Here is a 25,739-nt window from a genome sequence, read left to right on the forward strand (position 1 = left end):
CTAGCCTAGAGTGGGGCAAAATCATCTACAAACCCTATTTTAAAGTATCGAGCAGCTCCTGTAACTTGTTGAATACTGTACTGAAAGTGGAAGGGAGAATGGCTGTCTGGCTGGGAAATGTTTGTGAGTGTATCAATTGTTTACCCTGTGATTGCGTTGCTGACTGAGAGCTGTGGCTCATTCTGCTGCCCAGCGTCACAAAGGGAGCATCGTACCACGTGTAACCAGCCCAGAACAGATCAACATTAAAAATTAGAAGTATGATTTCTACTCAGTGTGTAACAGTTTCTACTGTTGCAACATGGTAAAGTTGAAAAATATGTCTAACCATAGTAAAGTCAAGGACCATCTGCATCTTAGCTTTTGTACATTATTCAGTTAAACACTGGTGTCATTCCCCTGAAGTCTAGGCTACTCCTTTGCCATTCACTGTTTTATGCTTAAACTTAAACGTGGATCTTGAATGTACTTCAGTAATCAGTAATAGGGTGATGACTAACAGAACCCAGGGAAGTCCATGAGGGAGAACTTTACTCTCCCTTAGGGTTTGTGGTGAGCATTTCCATCAAGAATGACAGAGAGTCGTAAAGGAAGAAAGGATAAGTGCTGATGGGATCAAATAAATATTGTAGACCAAGCAGAATTCTCTTAAGGTTTTATACATAAGTAGGTTATAGAATAATAACTTGTTTTGGGTCAGATTGGTCACAGAGGAAAAATTGCTATTAGAGTGAGAGAGTAATGAATGTTCCACCTTTGAGTGTCAAGGCTTATAATCCATGACTAATTAGTTTTTATTGTTATATAGGCTGAGACATTAGATGGTTTTAAACTTTTTCCATGGGCTGTGAATTTGTGTTAATCTAGAACCTCATGTTGTCAATTTTGTCATGTAGTTGGTGAGTTAAAGTTTGCAATAAAAAGAAATACTGACAAGGGAGAAATGTCGAGCTGTGCTAGAATGCAGTAGCCTTTCCACAGCATTAAAAGATCTTATTTCACCCTGAGTGTCTAACAAACATCTTCCCCTGCAGCCAGAAAATTCTTATTTTGGCTTTCCCCCAGTTTGTTGCTTTGGTCAATGTCAATTTAAACAAAATTGTTCCCATACTAAATTTTCTAGTCTGGCCACCAGATTTTCCAAAATACTACAAACATACTTTAATTTTTGTGTTAGGCCAATAGCTCAGGAATTTGCTGCTTGGTATTTGGAGCCTCGTATAAATTGTGATCACCTTGAGGGGCTGTGGGTCTTCTAGGGAGTCAGCTCTTGGCTTTAGAGGAATACAGAAGGGAGCATTTTCCCAGAACTCTTCTCACAGTGTTTTCTTTCTGTGCTTTCAATTTCTCATGGCTGCTGGGTTCCATGGGCATCAGGACAGTGACAGGGATGTCAAAGGACAGGATAGGATCGGATCAAAAAGGATCACAATGAGCATAGGGCAGTATTCTTATGTTTTTAGTACAGTACTTAGCACATGCTGCACTATGGCTGCATGTTTCCAAATATGAGAATAGAACTCTGAGAAAGGCTCAACAGTAAGTAAAGTTTGGTTGTGTATGTGTTTTTTTTTTTAAGTTTTTATTTCAGATGTTGGATGAGAGATTTCTTGCAGAACTGGGTCTGTGCCAGAAATGTAAAAATACATGCTGATCAATGTATGTCAACAAAAAACATCATCAACCAAAAAGATAGGTTATTTCTGTATCGTGGAATGACTTGTTAAGTAAATTCGACATCCTGCCTTTGAGAAATCTGAATAAATATTTCATAAAAGATGAATCAGTTCATTGAAAAAATACTAATTAAGCTCCCACTATGTGTAAGACTTTGCGTGGAATGTATTCAAAGTATGGAATTAAGACGACACATACATGTACAGAACTCCCATATGGCTCTTTCGTTCTAACCAGGAAGAGGAAATGAGCATTCAGATTAACAGTGCTACAGAGTGGAAAGTGTTATGAGCAGAAACAAGAGGAATAAATTAAAACTTTCTGAGAAGTTCTTTCTAGCTAGAAGATCAGGGAAGGCTTGGTGGAAGAGGAGACATTTGACCTGGCCCTTGAAGGGCTCATAGCAATTTGAATGTACAAGAGCTGAGGGGAGAACTGACATGATGAAAACTCCAGGAAGAAAGGATAACACAGTCACATGCCTAAAGGTGAAAAGCCTAAATCTGGTCCAGGAGAGCAAAAGTTGGATTTGTGGAGTGTTTAGGAGAGCAGTGGATAAATGCAGCAGAAAGGCCAGTTGGAGCCAGATCATGGAGAACTGTAAATGCTAAATCAAGTAGTTTGGGAATTTCAAGTGATAAGCGTTTAATATTTTTGAGCAGAGTGGTGATATAATCTGAGCTAGTTTTCTGGTTGAGGATTCATAATTAGATAGGATCACTGCCAGGACAGAAGTGACAGACCAGTTAGAATGCCATTCTGAGGATCCAGACAGAAAATGATGAGAGCGGGAACCCGAGTGAGAACGTTAGGAGCAGGACAGATAATCAGATGGCAGGCATAGTCTTCAAGTATGGTTGTTAGGACTTGACACTGTGAAGGTAATGATGTAAAATTGTGTTTATAGTAACACAGACATCCAGGATGCTTGTTGAGGGAGGATAAGAAGAGAAGAGGGCCATTGGTGGATCACCTTGTATAGTGTTTAGAACCTAGTTTTGCAAAAGATAGTCTGAGGACCATCTGCCTCAGAATCTCGCAGGTGTGCTGCTTGAAGTACACATTGTGAGAACCTTTCTATACATGAAAGCATGTGACCACTGGATTAGAATTCCAACTTAACAAGACTAAGGAAATGAGTATGATTCCTGCCTGCACTTCTTAATTTTGAGATTGTACTGCCAACTCCAGTTAGCCTATCTTTGGACAGGAGACAGTCAGGGGAGAGTAAAAATAGTTCAGTGTAACACCTTTATTTCTACTGGAAAACAACTCTGAATTTATACCAAATTCTAGTAGATCTTAATGGTGTCTTTTGCATATTAGAGATAATGAGTATCTGTAATTCTTAAAAACTCTATGGAATCTCAGGCCCTTAATTCTCTTAAATTATTGAGACCTGAAAAGGGTGTTTGTTTATATAGCTTATGTGTATTGATATCTGCCATGTTAGGAATTAAAGCTGATAATTAAAATTTCCAGTTTCTTTAAAAGTAACAGTAAACCTATTGTTACACATCAATATAAAAACATGTTTTATGTAAATTAACAATTCCCCAAATAAACAAAAATATTTTAGAACAGTGGCAAGTCTGCTTAATGTCTGGCATAGTAGAAGAAGATTGGTTTCTCATAGCTGCTTCTACATTTGATCTACATTTGCATTGGAGTGAAAAAAAAATCCAGCCTCACATAGACATATTCAAAAAGGAAGGTATATCTTAATAGCCTTTTCAGATAATTGTTGATTGTCTTCTTTCATATGACATAAGAATTCTTTAACAAGTGATAGTTTTTAAAGGTCATTTGCAATATGGAATCTGAAAACCACACCAGTGAACTTTTGTATTCAGTTCTGTAACATCCATTGATCAATCTTGTGCTTTAAGTGTATCTTTTTTTTTAAATCTATGCATGGATTTGTATAATGCGTCAGTCATTTGGGGAATATTGATTCATTAAATTAGATCTTCCGAATGTTGACACATTTTATTATAAATACCTATCTGTTAATATCATCACCAGTCTCATCACTGAGAAGCTGTCAAGATCTCAGTGGCACAAACAGGTTTTCCAAAATTTTAGTTTTTGCTTGAAAACAGTTGTTACCACTGACAACAAATAAGTATCAATTATTTTCCTTTGAAGTTCGAGGCTTACATATTCATTTTTGAGAAAATGTCAATCAAATACTCAAGCTTGTAACCATAGTTTGCCAGTTGAAATTTCAAGTAAAAATGGGACTCCATGAGCAGAAAAAATGACTAGTTTAGCTCACAACTCAGTTGCCCAAGTGCATATCCTCAAAACAACGATGTGCTTTAAGTGTGTAGCAAAAATTCTATTTGTCTGCTCCTTATATAGTCTTTTAAAAAAGACATGTTTGAGAGCTAATTTAATAAAACTAAAAAATTTCGTTGTTGTTATTCTCTGCTGCTGTTCGTTCTTAAATGAAACTGGCTTTTTATCATTCCCCCCGCCCCCGCAAATACATGGTAGTCAAGGATAGACTGTTATTTTGATGCCAGTATCTCTGTTCGTGTAGGTTACCAGCAGTTTTATTCCACCTTTGCTTTGCACCATCAGTGAAAATGTCAACTCAGTGAAAAAAGCAAGTGACAGTCTTAGTTCAATAGGACATCACCAGTCTAGAGACCAGATTTCCTGTAGGGACAAATTTAAGCAAGTGTTTTTTGGTGGTGGTTGTTGACTCCTGCATATTCCTATTATTTTTTAGCTTACTGGGTTCATCTTTCAGTGAACAACTCTTTTAATGAACCTATTCATAGCCTATTAATTTAACATGAGGGAACTAACATCTTTTTGGCTGCAGTTATCTAAATACTCTTCTATAATTGGCTTCAATGATGGTCATTTGCTGTGCTCACAGGGTGAGTCCTTAACATGCAGGGGGTTGGTTCTGCTGCTCAGCAGTTTTCTCAAGGACCCAGGCTCTTTCTGTCTTCCCTTTCTGACATTTTCGTTATGTTGGTATGTCTCCTTCAAGGTGACTATGAGGCTAACAGTGTTCAAAGCATCATCTTGTCACCTAATAAAATCTAAATGCTAGAAGCAACAGGCAGCTCTCTCTGGGCATCTGTCTTTTTATTGAGGAGCAAAATCTTTTCCAGAAGCTCCTAGCAGACTTTTGCTGAATCCCGTTTCGCTGGAACTGAATCATATGTCCATGCTGCAAGAGAGAAAGAGAGGCTGGGAACACCAGTACCTGGCATTTTAATCTCTGCGATTGTAGGCTGACTCTGCTGATGAAGAATGGAAGCACCCTGAAGACTGAAAGCTTTGTCTGTTCTGTTTCCTTCTGCGTCCCCAGCACCTAAGATGACGCCTGGTGCTCAGGAGGTGTCTGTTACAGAACCGTATTAATGAATTAATGAGAGAATGTTGTTGCAGTCCACGGCGTACCATAGAAATGAACCTGCCCAATGAGAATGCTATGATCCTGTCTTTTCTCTCTGCTCTTGAACCAGGCTGTCACTGGTTGATTGGCTCTCAGAATGAACTCTTAGATTCTCAAGGCTTCCTTACAACTCCCAGTAAGGCAGTATCAGACCTTGATGACGAGGACATGGGACAGCACCTTCCACTCAACCTCTCTACTGTTTAGACCACCTCTTTGGTTTTTAATCTAAATGTACAAAATGTGGATTGGATTGGATTTTGGTGTTTAAGCTTTTTATGTAACAATTGTAGTTCCTATGACACAGAGCACCCAATTCCCAGAATTAGAGTTAAGAGTAGCCTCAGGATGCCATATCTAATAGCAGTCTGTGTTACCCCACGTGGATTTGGTTTGTGGGTTAGGAATGTTGGTGTGTGGGCATCAAACAAGTGTTACGGATTTCCCCAGTTGGGCTCACTTCTCGAAGCACCTGGCAGCTGGGTTGGTGACGCATCCACTTCTCACTTGAATCTGGTGACTAAACTAAGGTCCACTCAGCTGGACTAAACACCTTGTACCCACCCCTCACCCCATTGTGTGGTTCCTCAGCCATGACCTGGGTTTAGGATGCTGCTGACTAAAGCTGTTGTGCAGGAGGGTGAGCAGGAGTTTAGAATTCCAAGCTCCATGCTTGTGATGAAAGTGAGTCATCTGCTTAATCTTAGCATTTCTGTGTAGCAGGAGATAAAACAAAAGGGTCTTTTCACTATGTAATATTGTATTCATATATTATGTCATATATGGGGCATTTAAAAAAGTTCTGGTATTTGTCTTTGGGTTTGTTTCATCCACCAACACAGTCATGGGACTTACTGTCATTTTGTCTCACTAGGTGCCTTATGTGCTCCTAAAAATGTGACAGATGAAAATAGTTTCTTTTTGAGAGATGACTTCACAAGCTGAATTTCCAGTGTGTCCCATGTATTTCCAATGGACAAGTTTCATTAAAGCATGCATCTGGGATTCTTCTCCTCATACTTGATTCCCTGGACACCCTCCAATAATCTGGCCATAATTTTTCCCTCCCATGTATTTGCAGACCTCACTGTAATCACCATTACTTTACAGGATATGATGGTTTGAGCTAAGAGGAATAATGGCTTTCTAAATATTTCTTATAGGTCTTAGCTCAGTGGCTTGTATAGAAAGGGCACTTAATAATGCCATTCATTGAATTAATTGGTTGGGAAATGTTCTTGGACAGGTTCCCACTCTGAGGATTAATATATATAAGCATTTAGGTACCTTTTATTCTAACAGGTTCCCTTTCCCCACCCCACCCTTGGCTTATGTGGTAGTAGAGTTTTTATTCAGTTTCGTCACCTTTCTGGTCAATGATCCATCTATTTCAATCACATTAGACCTAAATATATTTTTAGTTGTTTAATCTTGGGCACATTATGTAATTGTTTTGTGTCTTGGTTTCCTTATTGATAAAATGAAAGTGATAACAGTACCTACCTCACAAGACTATCGTGGGCAAATGAATTAATACATGTAAAAACACTTAGCACAACTAATGTTTATTCAGAACTGCACTTGGTCAACCTCAACTGTTGGTTGGCTGTGTATACAAAAGTTCGGTGAAATCACTGAAAGCATTCTGTGAGCATTAGTGGAGCTCTATCGAATTTATGATAAAGCATGTTGCCTATATTCTTATTATATGAAAATTGTGTGGTGCACATCTTTTGTTGGTAAAATTTACAATAAGCTTGTGTCTGGATACATGTGCACACACCATTTTTGTTGTTTTAAACATTTACCACCAGGTATTACTGCCTCTACTTTTGTTCTGCTTATGGATGTTTCTCCTGCATATGGATGATGTCTGGATGGAGCCTGTAGCAGATGCTGCTGGTATCCTACCCAGAGCTCCTTTACTGGGCCAGTGCTTCCATCTCCCAGCTGCTGCGGGCATTGGCTGCTAATGACTCACACCTGTACCCTTCTCCAGAGGCCTGCCCTTGGCTGACAGTAGTTGCCTCAACCAAATACATGGGGGAGATGATGAGATCACGCCCCAACCCCCCTTCTATTCCTCAGGGGTGGCTCATGGCCAGTGACTGTACAGGGGTGTAACAGCCCAGCCCCTTTGCCTTTTGGACTGGACAACTTCTGTGGTTCAGTCCACACTCTAGAGCTCCTCATTGGATGAGGCTGAGGTTAGATTTCTGAAACCATTATCTTTGCGTAGTTCCTGCCGCCATTCTAGCTTGCTTCTTTTACTCCTGGTTTCTTCTGACAGCACTGTGTCTATAGTCAGGTATAAGAAATGCTGTCTCAGGCTCTGCATCCAGGGAACCTGACCCAAGATGTTGCTAATTTCAGTGCCTCTACTGTTTTCTTAGTTCTACTATCACTTAAGCAGCAATTCCCTATAATAAATAATCTCTGGCTTAAATTTCCTCTCGTTTTGTTTTCTTGGCTGGACCCTTGCTCATATCCTCTCTTTGCATATTTAAGTTTATTTAACATTAAATGCTCTTGATCTTACTATACACCTGCTTTTTTTCATAAAATATTATGATGAACACCCCAGATTTAGAATCTGAAAGTAATTTTCAAAGCCTGAGTCAATTGTATTTCCCTCTTAGGGTTGTTGTAAGAATTATATGAGTTATTCTTTTGAAAACACTTAGCACTGTGCCTGGAATATAGGAAGTGCTTAATAAATGGTAGCTATTTGATTGATACTACTCTTTAAAAAAAAAGAGACTTGCCCAGTCTGGATAAGATGCCTCATCTCTTACTCCCAGAGAACCCTGATAAGTTCCTACATCACAGTGTTTTATTACTCTTTATTGTACCCTTTGTTTTTCATTCTACTTCTCCCAGAGGAATATGAGCTTCCCAGTGTCATTCAGTGGTGTGTTGGCTCTCCTGGGAAAGAAAAGACCAGGCAGATAGGTCTTTCTGCTGATCTTTCTTGGTGAAAATACTCCTGTCCATTTTCAAGCCACCAATATGATGTCACTGAACACCCTATTGGCTCTTACCAGCCAGTGCACACCAACATGGTCTCCACTCTGAATCCCTAACACTTAGCACAGTGTATCCACCATAGGAGGTAGACGTTCAATAGAGGACTAAAACGTAGTTATTAACTGGTCGGAAGTTGATCATATGCACTAATTGGAGAAATTCCTTGATATCTAATTTTTGTTATGTAACCAGTAACACCTCCCCCAATACACATATATACACAGAATGCCCATACTATTCATGAATCAAAGAAGAGGAAGGCAGTCATCATAATATATTGGGAAATACCCATCCCCTCCCTGGGCAGCTTGTCTCCTAACTCAGAGGTTGATGTCCATGTGTATGATGATTCACTATACAAATGAATGGAGCTTAATTACTTCACCTCTCTGGCCCCAGTTTCCTCAGAGTTGGAAGCCTAATTAGCATATAATTTCATTTCCTCCTTCCCTCGTTTTCCTCATTCCACTACTGAATTTTGAGTTGTACATTGGGCGAGGTGTTGGAAATATGATGAGAAATAAGGCTGGGTTCTGGCTGATGAGACTCTCAATGTCTTTTTTTTATGAGCATCCCATCACATTGAGACCATGGGTGTGCTTGTTGCCAAATGGTGTGATGCAGATGTACCAAAGGCCAAAATTTCAGTTCATCACAAATTTAACACTTTGACATATAAAGGTATTACGCCAATAGTTTTAGCTTTGTGGATAAATTAAAGAAGGTTGTCCTGATCAGCAAGTAGTTCTTTTAGAAAATGTCAACAAGATAATGGTGGAGAAAACCCTTGATGAACAGCCAGGTCATGATGCTGAGTTAGGCTTGAACTAAACTTGTAGACAAGGTAGTTTATTCAGGACTATTAAGCAAAACCTGAAAACATTTTTTTGCATTTAAGTCTAAGAAGTGCTTATCCTGGTTCTTTCTCTCACATTTTGATGAGAAAGGCACGAAGAATGACTCTTCAACTTCTGTGCTTTCCTTCAAGGCCATATCCACCATTAGTTCTAATGTCCTTGTTCTCATTGACTGTGATTTCTGCACCTACTTTTTAAAAGCCACATTGGTTTGCAATAGGAATTACTATTGGGAACATTTTTCAGTTGCTGAAAGCTATTTTTAAAAAGAGAATTCGTTTTGTTTTTGACAGGGGCTGATAATATCCGGAAATACTGGAGCCGCTACTACCAAGGATCTCAAGGGGTAATATTTGTATTAGACAGTGCCTCTTCAGAAGATGATTTAGAAACTGCTAGAAATGAACTGCACTCAGCTCTTCAGCACCCACAGTTATGCACTTTACCTTTCTTGATATTGGCCAATCATCAAGACAAGCCAGCTGCTCGATCAGTACAAGAGGTATGTCTCACTAAGGTGACATCTCTTTGTCTTATTTGTTGCACTTCTTCTGCTGCATTGGAATCTGAAAGTATTCCTGTAATTAGAGATATGCTGGTTATGCTGGTTTTTCAACATCAAACCGTAGAGTTTTTTTAGAAAACAGCCTATATTAATCTGATGGAAATTATTATTTATATACCTAACCCCACTTGGAGATGGTAGCTTGTTCAACTGTTTAGCAAAAATTAGAGGACTTATCTGAATATGTTTCTCATCTATTTTAAAGGACTAAAGGCCTGGTCATTGAACATTTCTTTTTACCCCACTAGCTTGCTTAGTTCATTCTTCTGAAGGAGTTCCTCGTGCGTAATACGATGTACCACTTCCCCTCAAATGTCGTGTTCTTGTCCCTCTGAAATGCACACTGTTGACTGGGAGCAATGGATATTATTCTGTGATCAGCCAGGCTGAAAATTGATGTCTTATCTTGCAAGTTCCGTGGCACCAAATACATTTTAATATGGACCCATTCTTTATGTTTCATATTTCATTTCATTTCTTGTGTCCCTCCTATAAAAGCATGAGACTAATTCTGGGCAAATAATCAGTGTCTCAGCAGAGTTTCTGATTCATAGTACTAAAGTAAGAAGATATGTGAATAGCTCCCAAAACTTAAATTACAGTGAAATCAAAACTTTTGATGTATTCCTTTACATCTGTAACTTTCAGGATATGTTTCATCACCCCTCCCCCTTCAGAAATGGTGTGCTTCTTTTCCTGACTTCAGAATAATGTCAACCATGCTGCCTTTTAGTCTGAAAAGTAAGTGAGGAGCCCAGGACCTAAGTTCTAACTCCAAACTCCCTCACACTTAGTGTGGAACCCATGGGCAAATAGCTTTGACCCAGTGCGTGTCTTCTCACCTCTAAAAGGGGAATAATTTAATTTTTATGAGAAGTGAGTGGGATTAATTTGTTAATTGACTTTGAAGTTAAAAGTACTAAGTGTAAGAGGTACTGTATATAGAGAATTTTCACTTATTTTAGAAAAGTAGTAAAGAAGGCAGGGATTTCTTATTAAACAGACAGTGCTCATGTCCAGCTTTGGTTGTCTCATTCAACAGTAAGTAGTTAGTACCTTTTTTCCTTTTTAGATTTGTGAAATACCTTATAGATAATATTAAGTGATTAAGATAAAAAAGAGGAATACAGATCTATTCTGAGAGTCATCAATGTGCAGATTGTCAGCAATGTAATAGTGATGTCTTTCTGATCTGTTCTTAAGACCTTAGGTACATCTTTTAACTTCTTAGTACCAGTGTTTTTGTCTGTAAAATGGATATAATAAATAGTGTATAATGATGGGTGGTTATGAATGATTATCAGGTGCTTGGCTGAAGATACATTGGTATTCTGAGATTCATTGTGGGAAATACAATGTATGTGTTACAAAATATATAGAGAGAATATAACGTGCACATGAATAATATGTAATACATATATAGTAACACAGTGTGATACAGCTATAAAACAAGTGACATAACTTCAAATCACTTATTCAGGTTATGTGCAATAGATGAAAATATTTCTTTTTGGCTTTTAAATTTAAGAAACTTTATCTGTTTCCATAGACATGAAAAAAATGGAAACTAATGTGTTCTTTAACCCTAATATCTGACTCATAGTGATCCTTGCTAGGAATTAAAGACTGTTACATTGAATAAAGGAAGCATTTATCAGTTAGATGCTTTGGAGTGTGCCTTGTGTGTGTGGGCTGGCTGTCTCTTCTAGGAAGAGGGCAGTTGTCCTTTTTGTGATTCATCTTTTCATAAGAAGAGGTTGTAAATGTTGAGTTGTCAGAGATATGCTTTGAAAATTATTCTAAACTTGTACATATTGGAGCCTATGTGACTTTGACTTTCCTTTTTGTTTATATCCATTTTAAATGAGTTTTCCTTAAAATTCTGACTTGTGATGGAAATTGCAAATACCGCTTTGAGGACTGCTTTAAGTAAAGCATTTTTCCCTATGATTATATAAACACATACTAGGCCAGGTGCATGTTAACATTTTAGCCTGTTTTGATCGAATACATGGACAAATTCCATTGTAGATCTTGAGGTATGTTGAAACATAATGAAGTGCTGAAACTTACTTTGGATTTGGGAGAGAAAGAAATGGAAGCTTCATATTTTTCCCATTGCTTGAATGACAGTGGTTTCTCAGTATAGTATTCTTATGCTTTGTTGAAATACTCCTAGAAATATTTTGGGAATTAAATCAATACCTTATTGTTCGCATAAAAATGAAACTGTGAGATTGAATCCTAAACATTTTATAAACAATAACCTCAGAATGGTTGGGAGTAGGCATGAGGAGAAGAGGAAATAGAAAACTGAGACATGAGCAAAGTTACATGGTATTTGAAATGTGTTTAGAAGAGGTCATCTGTTTATTACTTTCTTTCCTGATCCTAAAGGTATTACATGCCCTGTGCTCTGTTGTTTATAAATGTTTTTATTCATTTGTAGCTGCTATTTTGTGTGCACATTGTGGAATTTCCAAATGCTAAAAAGATGATGTTTTACTCTGCAGCATACCTGTGACTTTTAGGTAATATTCTGTTCTTTGAGTATCATGGAAAATGCGTTCAGTTGACGAAAAAAGCACCGAACGATTCTTTGATGCAGTTAAGAAAAGATGAGGCATCGAGGTTCATTGGTTCTTCCCCTCCTCCCATGGAAATTATTAATCTTGTGCGCAATGCAGTACACAAAAATTTTGCAATTATTCTGTCGCTAGAGTAAAATTTTAAGAATTCATTTGTCATTTAATGAGGATATCAGGATATTGTTGGCATTTAGAAACTGACAGAAGCCAGAGAAGTCCAAAGGAGAAAGCTGAATTAATACTGGAATTCCAACAAACGCTGACAATCATCAGGAGGTTATGTATTTAGTTTCCTCCTCTCTGCTGTGAGCTTTGCTATGTTTGTGTAGAGAACTAAATTAAGATAGGAAGACAATGGTTAAAATTACTATGTAACCCACAGACAGAGGGCAACATGCCCAATTATTTTGTTGCCCTTTTAGAAAGCAAGTGGAGTCTTGTGCATCGCATAGTTTCCCTTTCTGTACTATACCTGGTAATAACCTGTGTTTAACTTACCAGAATTTTAAGATTTTATGTCTTGAGAATTGATAGTAGAAACATGGTTTTTTAACAAATAAGCTTTTCTTTTCTAAGTAGCAAAACACTGGGAAACGAACACCCTTTACATGCTATCTGAAAGCCAAGCATTTCTTGCAACAGATGTTTGTTGTATTCACTTTGGGGAGGTGTAGTTAGCACAGTTTTCCAGAATTTACTCATATCAACTGTTTTTCTCTATAGAAAACATAATATGAAAACCTATAGTTATGTCAAGTGGTCCAATTGATTCATTAGGGAAAATCCTGGTCCAGTTTAAATGATAAAGCTTTAAAACAAGAATCATCTTAAGGGTAAATAGGTTGTTTTTTTTATTTGTATTGAATTGTAATTGTATCTAATTTGTTTTACAACTCCCATAGGAGAGCATACTTCAGTTCTGAAGTTATTTAATAGATCAGGGGGATTTTATGAGAAGTTAAGTTGATATAGTAGCCAATAAATGTAATCCTATTTTCCCTCTACACAGTTGCTGACTGTGATTTTTTTTACCTCCTAACTTTTAAAAATCTTATTTTCATTTTATTAGGCATTACCATGTCTTATAAAATGACACATTTTGTCAACATGAAATAGTTTACCCTTTCAGCAGTCTTATCTAATTTGATATTCATTCATATCCTTAATCCAAAAGTATTTAACTATTCAGAAATACTATATCAAAAATACTGAGTTAATGCAAATATTTTATATTAAAGCAAGTATTAAGAAATATGAAAACTGTGAAACAGAATTTTGAAGTAGCATTATAAGGTCAGATGAGTCTGTTGGTTCCATGGCTCATTAATTGTAGCACGGGAAAATCCAGCTTCTAAATTAAGATGTCAGCATTAAAGTTAAAATTTGTGTTCAGGCATTTCTCAATTTTTATTCAAATGTAATTCAGTTTGTTATTGTGATGTACATAGAATGTTGTGTTCTATTAGAAGAGAATGTAGTACAAGTGTCAGAAAAGTATTTGCAAGTATTTCTATAATGATATAAACATTGCTTTCTTAGACCATGTTTTGTTTTGATTATCAGCATTCATATTTTTTGAATAATACTTCCAGTATTCACTGGATCATGAATAGTTTACCTACTTTTCACTTTTTAGTCTGTAGACATCTTCTGGGAGAGAGTGTTAGTATACATTTTATGTTATTTATTATACTTAATTATAATTACTTGTTGTTTATAGATAATTATTTCTACATTGTGCACTATTTCCTTTCCTATAACGGGTTAGAGAGAGTTTTACAGGATTGAAAATTTTTGGACACTGTCTGTAAATAATAAGCTGCTAGTTGAAAAATTTTCTATTTATATTGCTTGACAGGAGAGCAATTCTTTTTTTGTTAGCTGTACAAAATATCATCTCTAATTTTCCATGATGAATCTTTTATTACAAGTGCAAAGCAGTGTTTAAATCACGTAGAATCTTAGCTTAATTTAATATTACTTTCTGTATGTGGAGAGAAATGTGTGTAAGACTCTGTGTGTTTGTAGTATAATCATTGTCAAGTGTCATATACTTTAAATCTTAAGAGTCTTCCAAGTATCTTGACCTGCCTCTTGGCAGCATTTTAGAATACTGATTTGATTTCACATAGAACAGTGTACATACCTATTGTGTGAGCAGTTTGAAAACTCCCTTATGGGACATATACTTACTCTAAAATGATATGAGGTACAATTTATTTTTTGTCCATCCCTTACAGATGTACTCCATTCTGTTATAATTTAATCTTGGGGAAACAATAAGAGGGTTTGGAATTCAATTTTCCACTGAATGACGCAGTGATCTCTTGAAAATGTTTACTAACTTGTGAAAGAAGCTGAAATAGCAATCGTTTCAATAATAAGTTACAAAAATGTCATTATTAGAGAGTGTCTTTTGAAGAATACGGAAATAGCCAGGGTATCCTATTTATTGTACTTTCATGCGTTTTCTTCTTTATCTGCATTCCTTGAAAAAATTAATTTGTATGTTTGATTTCATATATTCTAATTCACGCCACCTTGATCTCACCATTCAAGGAAACTCTGTGGACCTGTTTCATGCATCCACCAGGCAGTATTATGAAAATATGCCCTGCTCACTGAAAACCAAAGAAATTCCCATTAACAATTAATAATTCCTACATTATGTAGGAAAAGTTTCTTCTATCAAGAAAACCATTTAGGTGGGTTAACAAAGTAATACATTTGAAAATACAGCAATGTATGCTCAAAAAGAATTCATTATGTTCTTTTGTAAAACCTCATTTCTTTCCATTTTCTTCATTCAGTAGCATGCATATCTTCATTTTGTGTAAAACTGGCAAGTTTTGGAACCTCTTCCAGTTCTTACTCTCATCCTCCAGACATTTCGATGCTCAGCTGTCCCACCTCAGCTCCTGCAGTACTTTGCAGAGTTTCCTGGTTGTTTTCCTCCCCAGATTCTCCCCTCTTTCTCCCTCTTCCTCAACACAGACCAGAAAGGACAGACTTCCTGTCTGGTTTTCATAATACCCATATTAAAAACCAGTATTACCTGCTAATTCTTTTTAGAATCAAGTGAAACACCATAGATTTAATATGTTAACGTGCTTGGTAATGGAATTACCTTTTCTTTTCTCTGATGTCCATCTGCCACTCACTATTACTGTTGCCTTACAAAAGCCACCTGAAGATTACATGTCACGTCAGGAGGTTTCCTGAATACCCATGGCTGAGCTAGATGGCCTCCTTCTGACTTCCCAAGGCATCCTGGGCTTCTCTTAATTGTCCAATTAGAATTAATTGCCTAGTAACTTTTCTATCTACTCCTTAAGATGGTGAGCTCCTCGCATGACAGGAATTCTGGTTTATGTCTCTGTGTTCAGTTTACATTGTTTAAATGAGTACCACCTCTGAGTCTTTTCGTACTTGCTTCCCTATTGGCTTAAAGCCATCAGCTTTGTCCAGATTTCTCTACTGTCCTTTTACCCGGTGCGATTCATCTGTTGCCATCCTTGACTGTAAACATTTTCCTTTTCCTCTGCAGCAAACCCTGACCTTTGAATACTGCTCATGAACCACATCTTCTATGAAACCTCATGACTCCAACCATGTTAATAGTTATAAAAAGCTTCAATCTCTTAATTACCATATTTATAAATGCTTGTTTTTGTATCATTTTATGTACCTGTATTTATGTTTATTCACTTGAGGACCTTGCTTACAGCAGGGTACTATTTTTGTCCTAAGTGACTCATAAAAAATGAGGACATCTTGCTTGAATAATATTATTTTAATATGTTTCTATTAATTGCCTCTATTTTAACTGTATAGAGCTTATTTCACTTGCTGGCACCGCAAACTATCTTTTACTGTTTATGTTTCTCATGTGGAGACTGGTACATGATGAAGTTCTGTGACAACATAATTGAGATGGTGTTAGAGCAATGAATCCAACTTAATAAAAACAAATGTAGTTTTGTAAATTAATAAAAAAATTTACTACATTTGTGAAGCTTAGAAGGGTTTTTAAAATTCTTACATTTAATACCTTTTCTTCCTTTTTAAATGTTCTTCCATTTAAATGTTTTACAATAATGAATTGTAACTAATACAGTTAGAGGTTGATTTTATCCAAATGATATTATTTTGCTTCTTCGTTTTTTGAAGCAGTATGTATTTGAGTGGTTGTCTGCTGAACTTCACTCTGTCTATCTTATATCTGTATCTCAGTTTCGTAGTTTGTAAAAATTAGTATTTGATTAACCCTCATTCAGCCAAGGCAATAAATGATTCTGAAGCAAAAGTTTCCAAAACCATTTCCTTGATCTTTAGTTTTACTTCATTTGTAAAAGAAACTCAGTTACTACACATTCCATAGCTTACAAAGTTAATAAAACATTTATTGAGTTTAACTTATTTGAAAATAGACACATAGTTAATATCAGTAAGGTGCTTTGAAGTTAAAAAGCACAATAAGCGTTAGTTATTATCATTATGATAATTATTATCATTATTATTATTACATAGTGTCTGCTTAAAAATACCTTTGGTTACTCCCGGATGACTGTGATAATGAGAGGGGTTAATATGCTGGATTTTATCCAGAACTAAGGATTTGAGACATAATACACTAAAGGTTTTTTTTTCTTTAATAGATCAAGAGGTATGTTTGTTTATTCGCTTCCCTAAAGAAAAATAAACGTCCTTTAATGCATAAGCATCAGAACTCATTTGGAATAGTTTGAATGCTTTCTTATATAATCTCTCAAAAGGTGTCTGAGGAGTAAGTATAGGTCTTCTGAAAAGGTTCTAAAAACATAGGCATTGATTTCCAAATAGTCAAAATCCTTTATTTCTTAGTTAACTATTCCTGAATTGTGTAAGAGCTCAAATTTATAATTTGTACAAAAATAAAGAGCATGATTATGGGGGAAAATATGAGAGCTTAATTCTTATTACAAAAATGAAAAATTACATCTTTGGGAAGTTATAAAAAAACTATAATTAATTACATAAATGAACTCCAATGAGAGTATTTTAAGGAGGATTCTTTAGAAAGTAGATTTCAAGATTAAGCCAAATTCCTTATGAGGTACCTCAAAGATTGTCATCCCAAGTCAGAGAAATAGTAAAACATTTTAACAGGCAAATGTATGAAAGTCACGTGTATACCCCGCCTCGTCATCAGGAAGACAGTAGTGACATGTCTGAAGAAGACATTCCCTAATATTATTGCAAATTAAGTAAGAAAAGACCTCAAAAGAATGAAAAGAGAAAAGGTGCCTGGAGCCAATGAATTACAATTGACAACTTAAAGGCAATTGAAGAACCAATTGCTAGAGTGATTGCAAAGCTATTCACAGTGTGCAGCAGACAGAGCACAGCCGAAAGCTGGAACAATGCCTTCAGTTCAGCAATATTGCTTCAAAAGAATGGAAAGAGGGGACCGGGAAGAGCCACTGACCCTGAGACCGATTTCCAGGCAGCTGCACAAACTATATACTGTAATTAAAGGTTTTGACCAGTAATCGCAGCAAAGCCAGACTGCAGAAAGTCTAGGGAACCAGCAAAGTTTATAATGAGGCAGACATCCTTAACATAAAACACAGAAAAAGCAGGTAAGAAATCTAGTCCATTTCTGGCAGTGACTTTGAAAAGCTCTGCTGTGTTAGCACAAATATGAAAATCACATATTTTTGGCCTTCTTCCTGTAAGAACAAAAACACGTAATGAAAGATACCTGCTTTCATCTTTTGAGATGAATAGAATACTGTGCTACTTAGAAACAGGCATTTTTCTCCTTGCCGCTTTATTATTTTTTTTCTTTACCTATGAATTGCATGTGCCTTTGATGAAAACAATGAACTAGACGTGGGCAATGGAACATACAACGGTCTGAATGGCGCTTAGCAGTTGCCTCTCTTCCAGTGCGCCTGGGCTTGGGAGAAATGAACTAATCCACACCTGAGTAATTTGTCTATAGGACCTCTTGTATCTTTTGTTTACTGGTATCTAGACTCATATTGTTTTCTTTCTTTAGTAGTATCTCTTTATGTAGAATTCCATATTCCGCCACAACCCTACTATTTAAATATTCACATAAGCACTTTGAGCATTCATATCTTGAGAAAGGGGTATCTCATGGTTCTAATGAAGGTAAGATGTAGACGTTCAAATACAAACAAGAGGGGGTTCTTACAAGAGTCTAATGAACAAAAATAGCACCTCATGTTGCAGGCGCCACGTAGTTCCCTCCCTGACTGGGCCTATTACAATCTTTAACTTTTTTACTAGAAATTCTGAAATCTAAATTTCAAATAAATCTTGGACCAAAAAAAAAAAAACCAAGTTTTCTACTACTCAGATATAAAGGGAAAGAGTCCGGTAGGGTTTCAGTTTGCTTTATTTAAGGCTTATAATTAAACACACCTAAGTGTCTGAAATCGGTTGTGCTAAGCATGGTGGACATAGACTGAGTTTAGTTTAGTTCATTCCATACCTGAAATAAGATTATGGAGCTTTAAAAGAATGCTCTATGAAGAACGTTTAGACAGTAAATAACTCCATAAAATAGCTGGAATTGTTTTCATAAATAAGTGAAAACAACTGAGCCTTATGGGAAGAAGGTTCTACTTATGAACTATGAAATAATTTGGAGGTTGCATAGAATGGTAGGATTTTAACACGGAGAATTTGCAATATATTATTTATTTTTAGACTGTAGTTATGACTAATAATTTGTCAAGCCAAAACAAGTCTTTATTGAAAGAGGCCAGAGTGGAAAATCTGGGTAACTTGTGTATAGTTTAGACAAGGAGAACAAAGAAGTAATGAAATGAAAATAAGAGCTTGGCAGGGGAATCCTTAGAGAACAGCTAGTTGAAGAATTACAGTTGTTAACGGTGCTATAAAAGAAAGATATTCTCTCATCATGATTTAGCATATTGCATTGAGAAGACTGCATACTCATTAGAGGGATCCTGAAAGATAAACCAGAAAAGATCTTGAGATAGAGGAATAGTTTGTATGCAATAAGTAGTATTATTACTGTCATTGTTGTTACTGTTATGCAAAAGCAAATCATATGCCAAGACAAATGCCCTGATTTTCCAAAAACGTAAGTTCTCAAGAAAGAACACCTTTCTTTCCTGTTATATATAAAGATTTACATTTTACTCAGTTCTAAAGTAGTTTCATTTAAAATGGTATTTGTCAAACTTATTGGAAAGTGAAGTCTAAATATTTGAATTATTTAAATAAGTGGGTAGAGATTCTTAAGGGTAAAAATGCATGTTTCTGCATGTTTGGGGCAAGAAAAAAATGATACCAAATTCCCATATTTTTATATTGACTTTGATGGTTTTCTTTAATTAAAGCTCAAGTTTGGACATCTTTGTTTTTTCTTAATAATGGCTTTTAATGATTTTTTGTATTTGTAAGCAAATCAAGCTCATTTTTTAGGTTGAAAAGGAAAACAGACTTTAAGTTAATACTTAAGATCACCAGATTGCTTGAGCCTATTACAGTTAACAATTTTTTTTATTAATAATGCTATCTGTTTTACATTTTACCAGAAGCTTTTTTTTTTTTTTTTTTTGGTCTTTTAAACTATATCAGCACAGTTTTCTGCTCTAGGGAAATCGGATCTTTCTGTAATGATTCTGAATGTGCAATGCCCTTTAATTATTCAGAACTTTAGTTCTAGCAGTGTAGCTGCAGGAAGTATGGAATATTTTGTTGAATCTATACCAACTCCATATAAGGCCCTAGACGTTACTTTTTTTTTTTTTTTTTGGTAGAACACTAGATACAAAACTGTCTTTGCAGTTTCCTCTGTTCAAAATGGAATATGACAATTGTAATTCCTCCTTTAGTATTTGTTCTTATTTGGATTCTGGTTAGTTAAGATTTTGTCCTGTGGTTCTTTGGCTGTAGTAAGGCTGAACTGAAAAGTGTGTACTATTAAAAAAGTTGTGTTAAAATTTTAAGATGTTAAAGCAAGATATATGGCCATAATGACTGGGTTGAATTTCACTGAAATTATTTTGAGAATAACAACTCTCCTCCAGCTTAGTTTGAACAGGAATATGTACAAGTTTGTGAGGAATTGTAGTTAAGATTACTTGATCCATTCTGTCCATCAAGATCATACAACTAACATTTTATAGAAAATGTGTGTCTATCATTTTCATTTGAATCTCCATGGAGTATTACATAATCTTTAAAAGTCTATTCAATCTCATTTTAATTTATAATCTGAATGATTAATAAAGCCACATGGTGCACTTTTAAGAGGGTACCAAAAAAGTGTACAGTGCAAAGTATTCTCCTTGGTCTTCACGTGACTCGTTCCACTCTAATTTACAACTCTCAGCCTTCAGCCAGGCTATGGAATCACAAAACTTTGAACGTTAAAAGGTTAGAAACACCAACCTAATGAATTTGCTTAACAATATAATGAACTATGGACTATATATTAACGAACATAATTATCTTAAAGATAGTACTTCTGAGATAACTTGCAGTAAGACGTCACAGTCATTTCAAGAAAAGTAATTTTAATAATTTAGTCTCTAGGTTGTTACTATGACTTTTAAGCAGTTTATTGAGCCAAATGAGGGGAGGGGACTTAGTAAAAGTCCAATTCTGATTTCACGAGAAAGGTTTATTTATTTGGTTGTATGAGAGAATAAGTATCTAAGGAGTCATACTCAAATTATTTTAATTACAACAATTTCAAACATACAGTAAGTATAGAATACTTTATAACAGAAAGTCATCCACCCATCACCTAGATTTAGCAAATATTAACATTTTTACCATATTTGTCTCAGAGCTTTTCTTTAAAGAAACAGATCATTAAAGATGCACTTAAAGTCTTTTCCCCTCATGTCAGAAATGAATGAAATGTTCCGAGGCACAACTGTGCCATAATTTTTATTTATTCATTCTCTTATTGATGACTTTTTAGACTGTTGCTAGATTTTTGAGATTCCAAAGTTGTTGGTGATTATCTTTGTACATGTTTTCTTGTGTATATAATCAAGCATTTCTCAAGTACAGAATGTAACATTGGAATTACTGGGCCACAGGATATACACATGTTTAACTTGAGGATTGGCATTTGGGGTTTGGAGATGACAGTAAAATTCTGGGGTTGGATTCTGGCTATAAATCCTCCTTACTGTTGACCAGCTGAATAATCATGGACAAACAATTAAATCTGTTTCCTCATCTGTAAAATGGGGATAATCCTAGAACCTACCTCATAGCAAACAGTGGGGACGAATTGAGGACTGAGCACAGAGAGAGTGTTGCTCCCCCACCCCACCCCCAGACAGGGATGTCATGGAGATCAAATGGCACGTAGAACTGCGTCTGGTACAGCAGCATGTCAGTGCTTGTGAGATACACAAAAATGAGACAAGGGGGAGGGCATAGCTCAAGTGGTAGGGTACATGCTTAGCATACATCAGGTCCTGGGTTCAGTCCCCAGTACCTCCATTAAAACTAATGAGGTAAACCTAATTACCTCCCCACCCTAGATAAAGTAAAACATATGTGAGAAAAGTGCCTTAAAAAAAAAGTTTAAAAAGGGTGGGAGAGAGGGTATAGCTCAGAGGTCCTGGGTTCAATCCCCAGTACTTCCATTAAGTAAATAAATGAATAAATCTAATTTTGTCCTCGCCCAAAAAAGAATAAATAAATAAATAAATTTTTTTTTTAACGAGACAAAACAATCCATCTAGGCCCAATATATTTATATGCTTTTGAGAGTGCTCAAAGAATAAATTACAAATGAAAAAACTAAAAGGAAAACAAGAAAGCAACGAAGACGTTACACAACGCTTACCACTTTTGTTACGTTAGTTATAAGCAATTTATTTTACTTTCTTTCATATGCACAGAGTTCTTGTCAGAAACTGCCTTTTTTTTTTTTTAAAGCATCTGAGCCAACAAAACACACTTTCCTCTTTTGTTGAGGAAACCAGGAAGATCAGATCTTTGGGTAATTTTTCACTTGCACAGTGTGATACTAGAGCTTATTCTTTCTGATCTTCCAGATAGGTCATTCTGCCTTAATTTTCTAATATGTTAATTTGGCAAAACCATTAAATGAGTAGCTTTATCGTAAAAAAATAGAAAAGCAAGTGTAGGGAGGTGCTTGGACAAGGAGGGAGATGAGGGGGATGCTGTGCCATACCTGCAGATCTCTAGGTCTGGGAGGCCCCACACAGCCCAGAAGTCGGCTTTTTACAGCGTGTCACTTGGTGTGCTCTCAGGATGTGAGTGACAGGCTTGTTGTTTCCTCTCTGTGAAGGCCTAAGAGGTTACCCGGATTATTTGAGGGTGTTCATCGCACCACTTCTTACTTTCAGATTTCAACAGAATCTTCTTAAGCTTTAAAAGGTGGATTACTTTGCATTACTTTTATTGCTTTTCAAGTATATTTGGAACTATTCAAGAGTCCTCCTAAAAACTGGATTTCCTGGGGTGTGTTTTCTTTGGGGGGAAATTTTAAGGCTTCTTTGTAGACTTTCCAAAAGCCCCAGTTTTACCCACTAGAAGGGCCTGATGGAAACAAGTTACTAATTAAAAAAGAAAGGAAGAAAGAAAGAAAAAGGCGTAAGAGGAGAAAACGCCATCATGTCTCTAGGTTCCTTATAATAAATCAGACCTGTGTGTGTGTTTAACAAAAACGAGGGTGTGCTTTTTTCCCCCTTCATTCTCAGTTTCTTTTGATCATTGATCTGGGTGACCCCACGCTCAGGGTTTTTTTCTTCATTTGACATGGACAGATTTTTGAAGTATAGGTCTCCTTTGGGAAGCCCGGGCAGTTCCACTTGACTAACCTGTGATCTAATGACAGTAATGCGGGGTTACAGTGGCCATTTTGTGCGCTTTGAGGAGGATGGCCAGACAGGGTGGGAGAAAGGCCGTGTCCGCAGAGAAAAGGAGAGGCAGGGTGATCGAACAGTGTGAAAAAGACTTGTTAGCCCACATTAGTTTGCCTGATTTACTTCACAACAGGTCAGGAGAGGCCAACAGCAGAGTTGTCATTAAATTGCAGAGTTGAAAATCCCAGTATTAGAAAGTGTTAAGATCTCTGCGAGCTATTAATGGTTAATTCCCAAGCTGGTTTTATCTCACCCTGAGTTGCACCAGACAGGGGAGTATCATCCTTCCCTTCAGTCTTACTATGTTTATGAAGTAATTCTGTGACCCTGGATTCTTTTTTAATGCTGCAGGTTTTCAGCTCCCTGTCATGGTTGGGCCATTGTACAATGAGCTTAGATGTAAAATAAAAGCCAAACGTGGCACTTTTTTATGCCCTGTGTTCGACCCTTAGTGAGATGCCCATGCTTTCCATTTGGAAATGCTATAGGAGTGCCTTTGTGAATTTCCGTCATGACAACAGGATGGAGCTCTAAATTTGTCCCTGCACATCTGCTCTGACGTTTATAAGTGTGCACATGTTTGTGTGTTCTCCCTGTAGCGTACCGTCAGTGATCCTGGAGAAAACCAAATTAGGTTTCATCAGTGGTCTTTCTTCCACCTCAAGCTCAAACTAGTATATTTTGCAGCTTACTATTGTTTATGCCTTTTAAAAAGAAAATAGGTGACTTACAGAAAAATACCCAAGTTCCTGGAATGTGCTGCAGCTTGGGTTAATATAGGAAAAGTGATTGTTTTGAATTCTTAATATTTTTCCCTTCTTATTCAAAATGACTTTGGTATTGATATAGTACCAAAAAAAAGGGGGGGGGGAGGGGGGGGAGGGAACCACCCAGTTAAAAGGTACATTAGATAGACCAAACATAAGCCTTATATTATGACCAGTATATGAAGACCTATGTATAGAAATTGAAAATTGGCAAAAGGAAGTTTCCCAAAGATGAAAGTGACCTTGGTTCAGAATTTTAAACACATTTTAGTGGTTTTAAAATTTCATTCGTTATTTAATGTAACAACTGTGTTGTTTCTCTCAACCAGTATGTTTTGCACACTTGCTGTATGGCCAAATAATGCCTGAGATACAAAAATGGATAAAATGTGGTCCCCTCCCTCAAGTTACCAATATATTACAAGCAATTACACTATATGATAAGAGCCAATGGAAATATCGTCAAGTACTGTGGGATCACAGGTAATAAGTAACCCAAGATCCAACTTGTGGCCTGAACCCTAGACTTTGAACTTTAGCTTATCTGCCCTTTTCACTCCACCACAACAATCTCTTGTCATTGAATTTATTTTTTAAAAATAAGGAAAACATTTTATTTGATTTTTAAGATATAACTTAATTTTCTTTTTTTTTTTTCTTTACTTTGAAGTTTTGAATCAACTCTTTCTTCTGAATGTTTCTTGCTACTTGGATAAGCCCCAGCTGCCAGTTTGCAGATGGACCTTTTAAACTAATGAGCTCAGTTGAAATGAGAGTAATATACTGAAGAAACTAAGCCTAGTATGTTTTCATATATTTGTGAAACAGAGTGACTGTTGTGTTCCAGTACTCGGGGAAGAAAGCCTGGTGATTTGGGCTTGACTTACTGTCCAGTCCATCTTTGTTTTTAGAAATAACACAAGACTGCATTCATAAAAGCAATTTATGCAAACACCGAGCCTCCTCCCTAAGCTCTCCTGGCCCTCACCCACCCCTAGCAGCTTTCAGGCTCCATTCATCCATGTGTTTATATTCCTCGATTTTATAAATGAGAGACAAGAAGGAGAAGGGAAGATTAAAAAGGGTCTTTAGGGGCAGAAGGAATAAGATAAGGAGTGGAGACATAAAAACATGTTGTATTTTGGGAATTTGGGAATATCTCTTCTAAAGAGAACAACAGTTGCTAAATGTAACCTTTTATATGCTTAAATGAGAGAGAACCATCACAGAGTTAAAAAGGTACCTTTGCATTAGATAATAGTTCCTTTTTTTAGTACCTCTTATTAAATACTTCTACCACCCACGTGACATGATGGAGGGAAGACAGGTTGAGATTCTAGATCAATTCATCTTACCTCAAAGCAGCACTGGATTCCTGAATTAAATGCTGCAGGCCAACTGAAGGATCGAACACATTAGACAATAGTTTTTGGCTCTCCAGGGAATTCTGAGTTTTAATTTTATACCACTGTTGTCTTCTTCGAGTAATATAGTTGCACCATGTCTCCACTTCAGAAGTTGTTGCTGTTCTTGTTGAGGACTTGCTGATCTACCTTTTATTGAGTCAGGAAATACTCACTGGGAGACAGAATCTCTGTTGTGGTGACTGATAACATCTGCAGGTGCCTAGAACGGCTCTTTCAAACATAGTAGGTGCTCAATAAATATTGCCAGATAAAAAGATTTACTCAGTGCCTGTAATGGGCCAAACCAGGAACTGCGTAGTGATCAATGTATGGATTATGACCAAGTCCCTGCCATCATGTAGTGTTCCAAGTGGGCCATTTTCAAAACTGTTTCTTTCATAGTGAGGTGACAGTAATTCACTTTTAGAGATAGGTCAAATGAAAGATTTAGATGATGGTAAAATAAATTATTATAATGTAGCATTCCTGAAAAATGCTTTAAAATTTTTATTAGGATTTTTTAAAAGAAAATG

At 36.4% G+C, this 25,739-nt stretch overlaps 1 protein-coding gene across 7 annotated transcripts in view; it reads left to right on the plus strand.

Moving 5' to 3' along the window:
- Positions 1-25,739, plus strand: part of ARL15 (ARF like GTPase 15) — a 386,198-nt gene that overhangs the window by 173,984 nt on the left and 186,475 nt on the right. For all 7 annotated transcript variants that reach the window (XR_012071492.1, XR_012071493.1, XR_012071494.1 and 4 more), the window contains one exon: positions 9,273-9,481. Coding sequence is in view for 3 of the 7 variants with exons in the window: in XM_072958699.1 (XP_072814800.1) it covers positions 9,273-9,481 (209 nt within the window). In the remaining 4 variants the exon portion in view is untranslated. The remainder of the gene's footprint in view (positions 1-9,272; positions 9,482-25,739) is intronic.

This window comes from Vicugna pacos, chromosome 3 (assembly GCF_048564905.1).
Source record: "Vicugna pacos chromosome 3, VicPac4, whole genome shotgun sequence".
NCBI classification, from domain to species: domain Eukaryota; kingdom Metazoa; phylum Chordata; class Mammalia; order Artiodactyla; family Camelidae; genus Vicugna; species Vicugna pacos.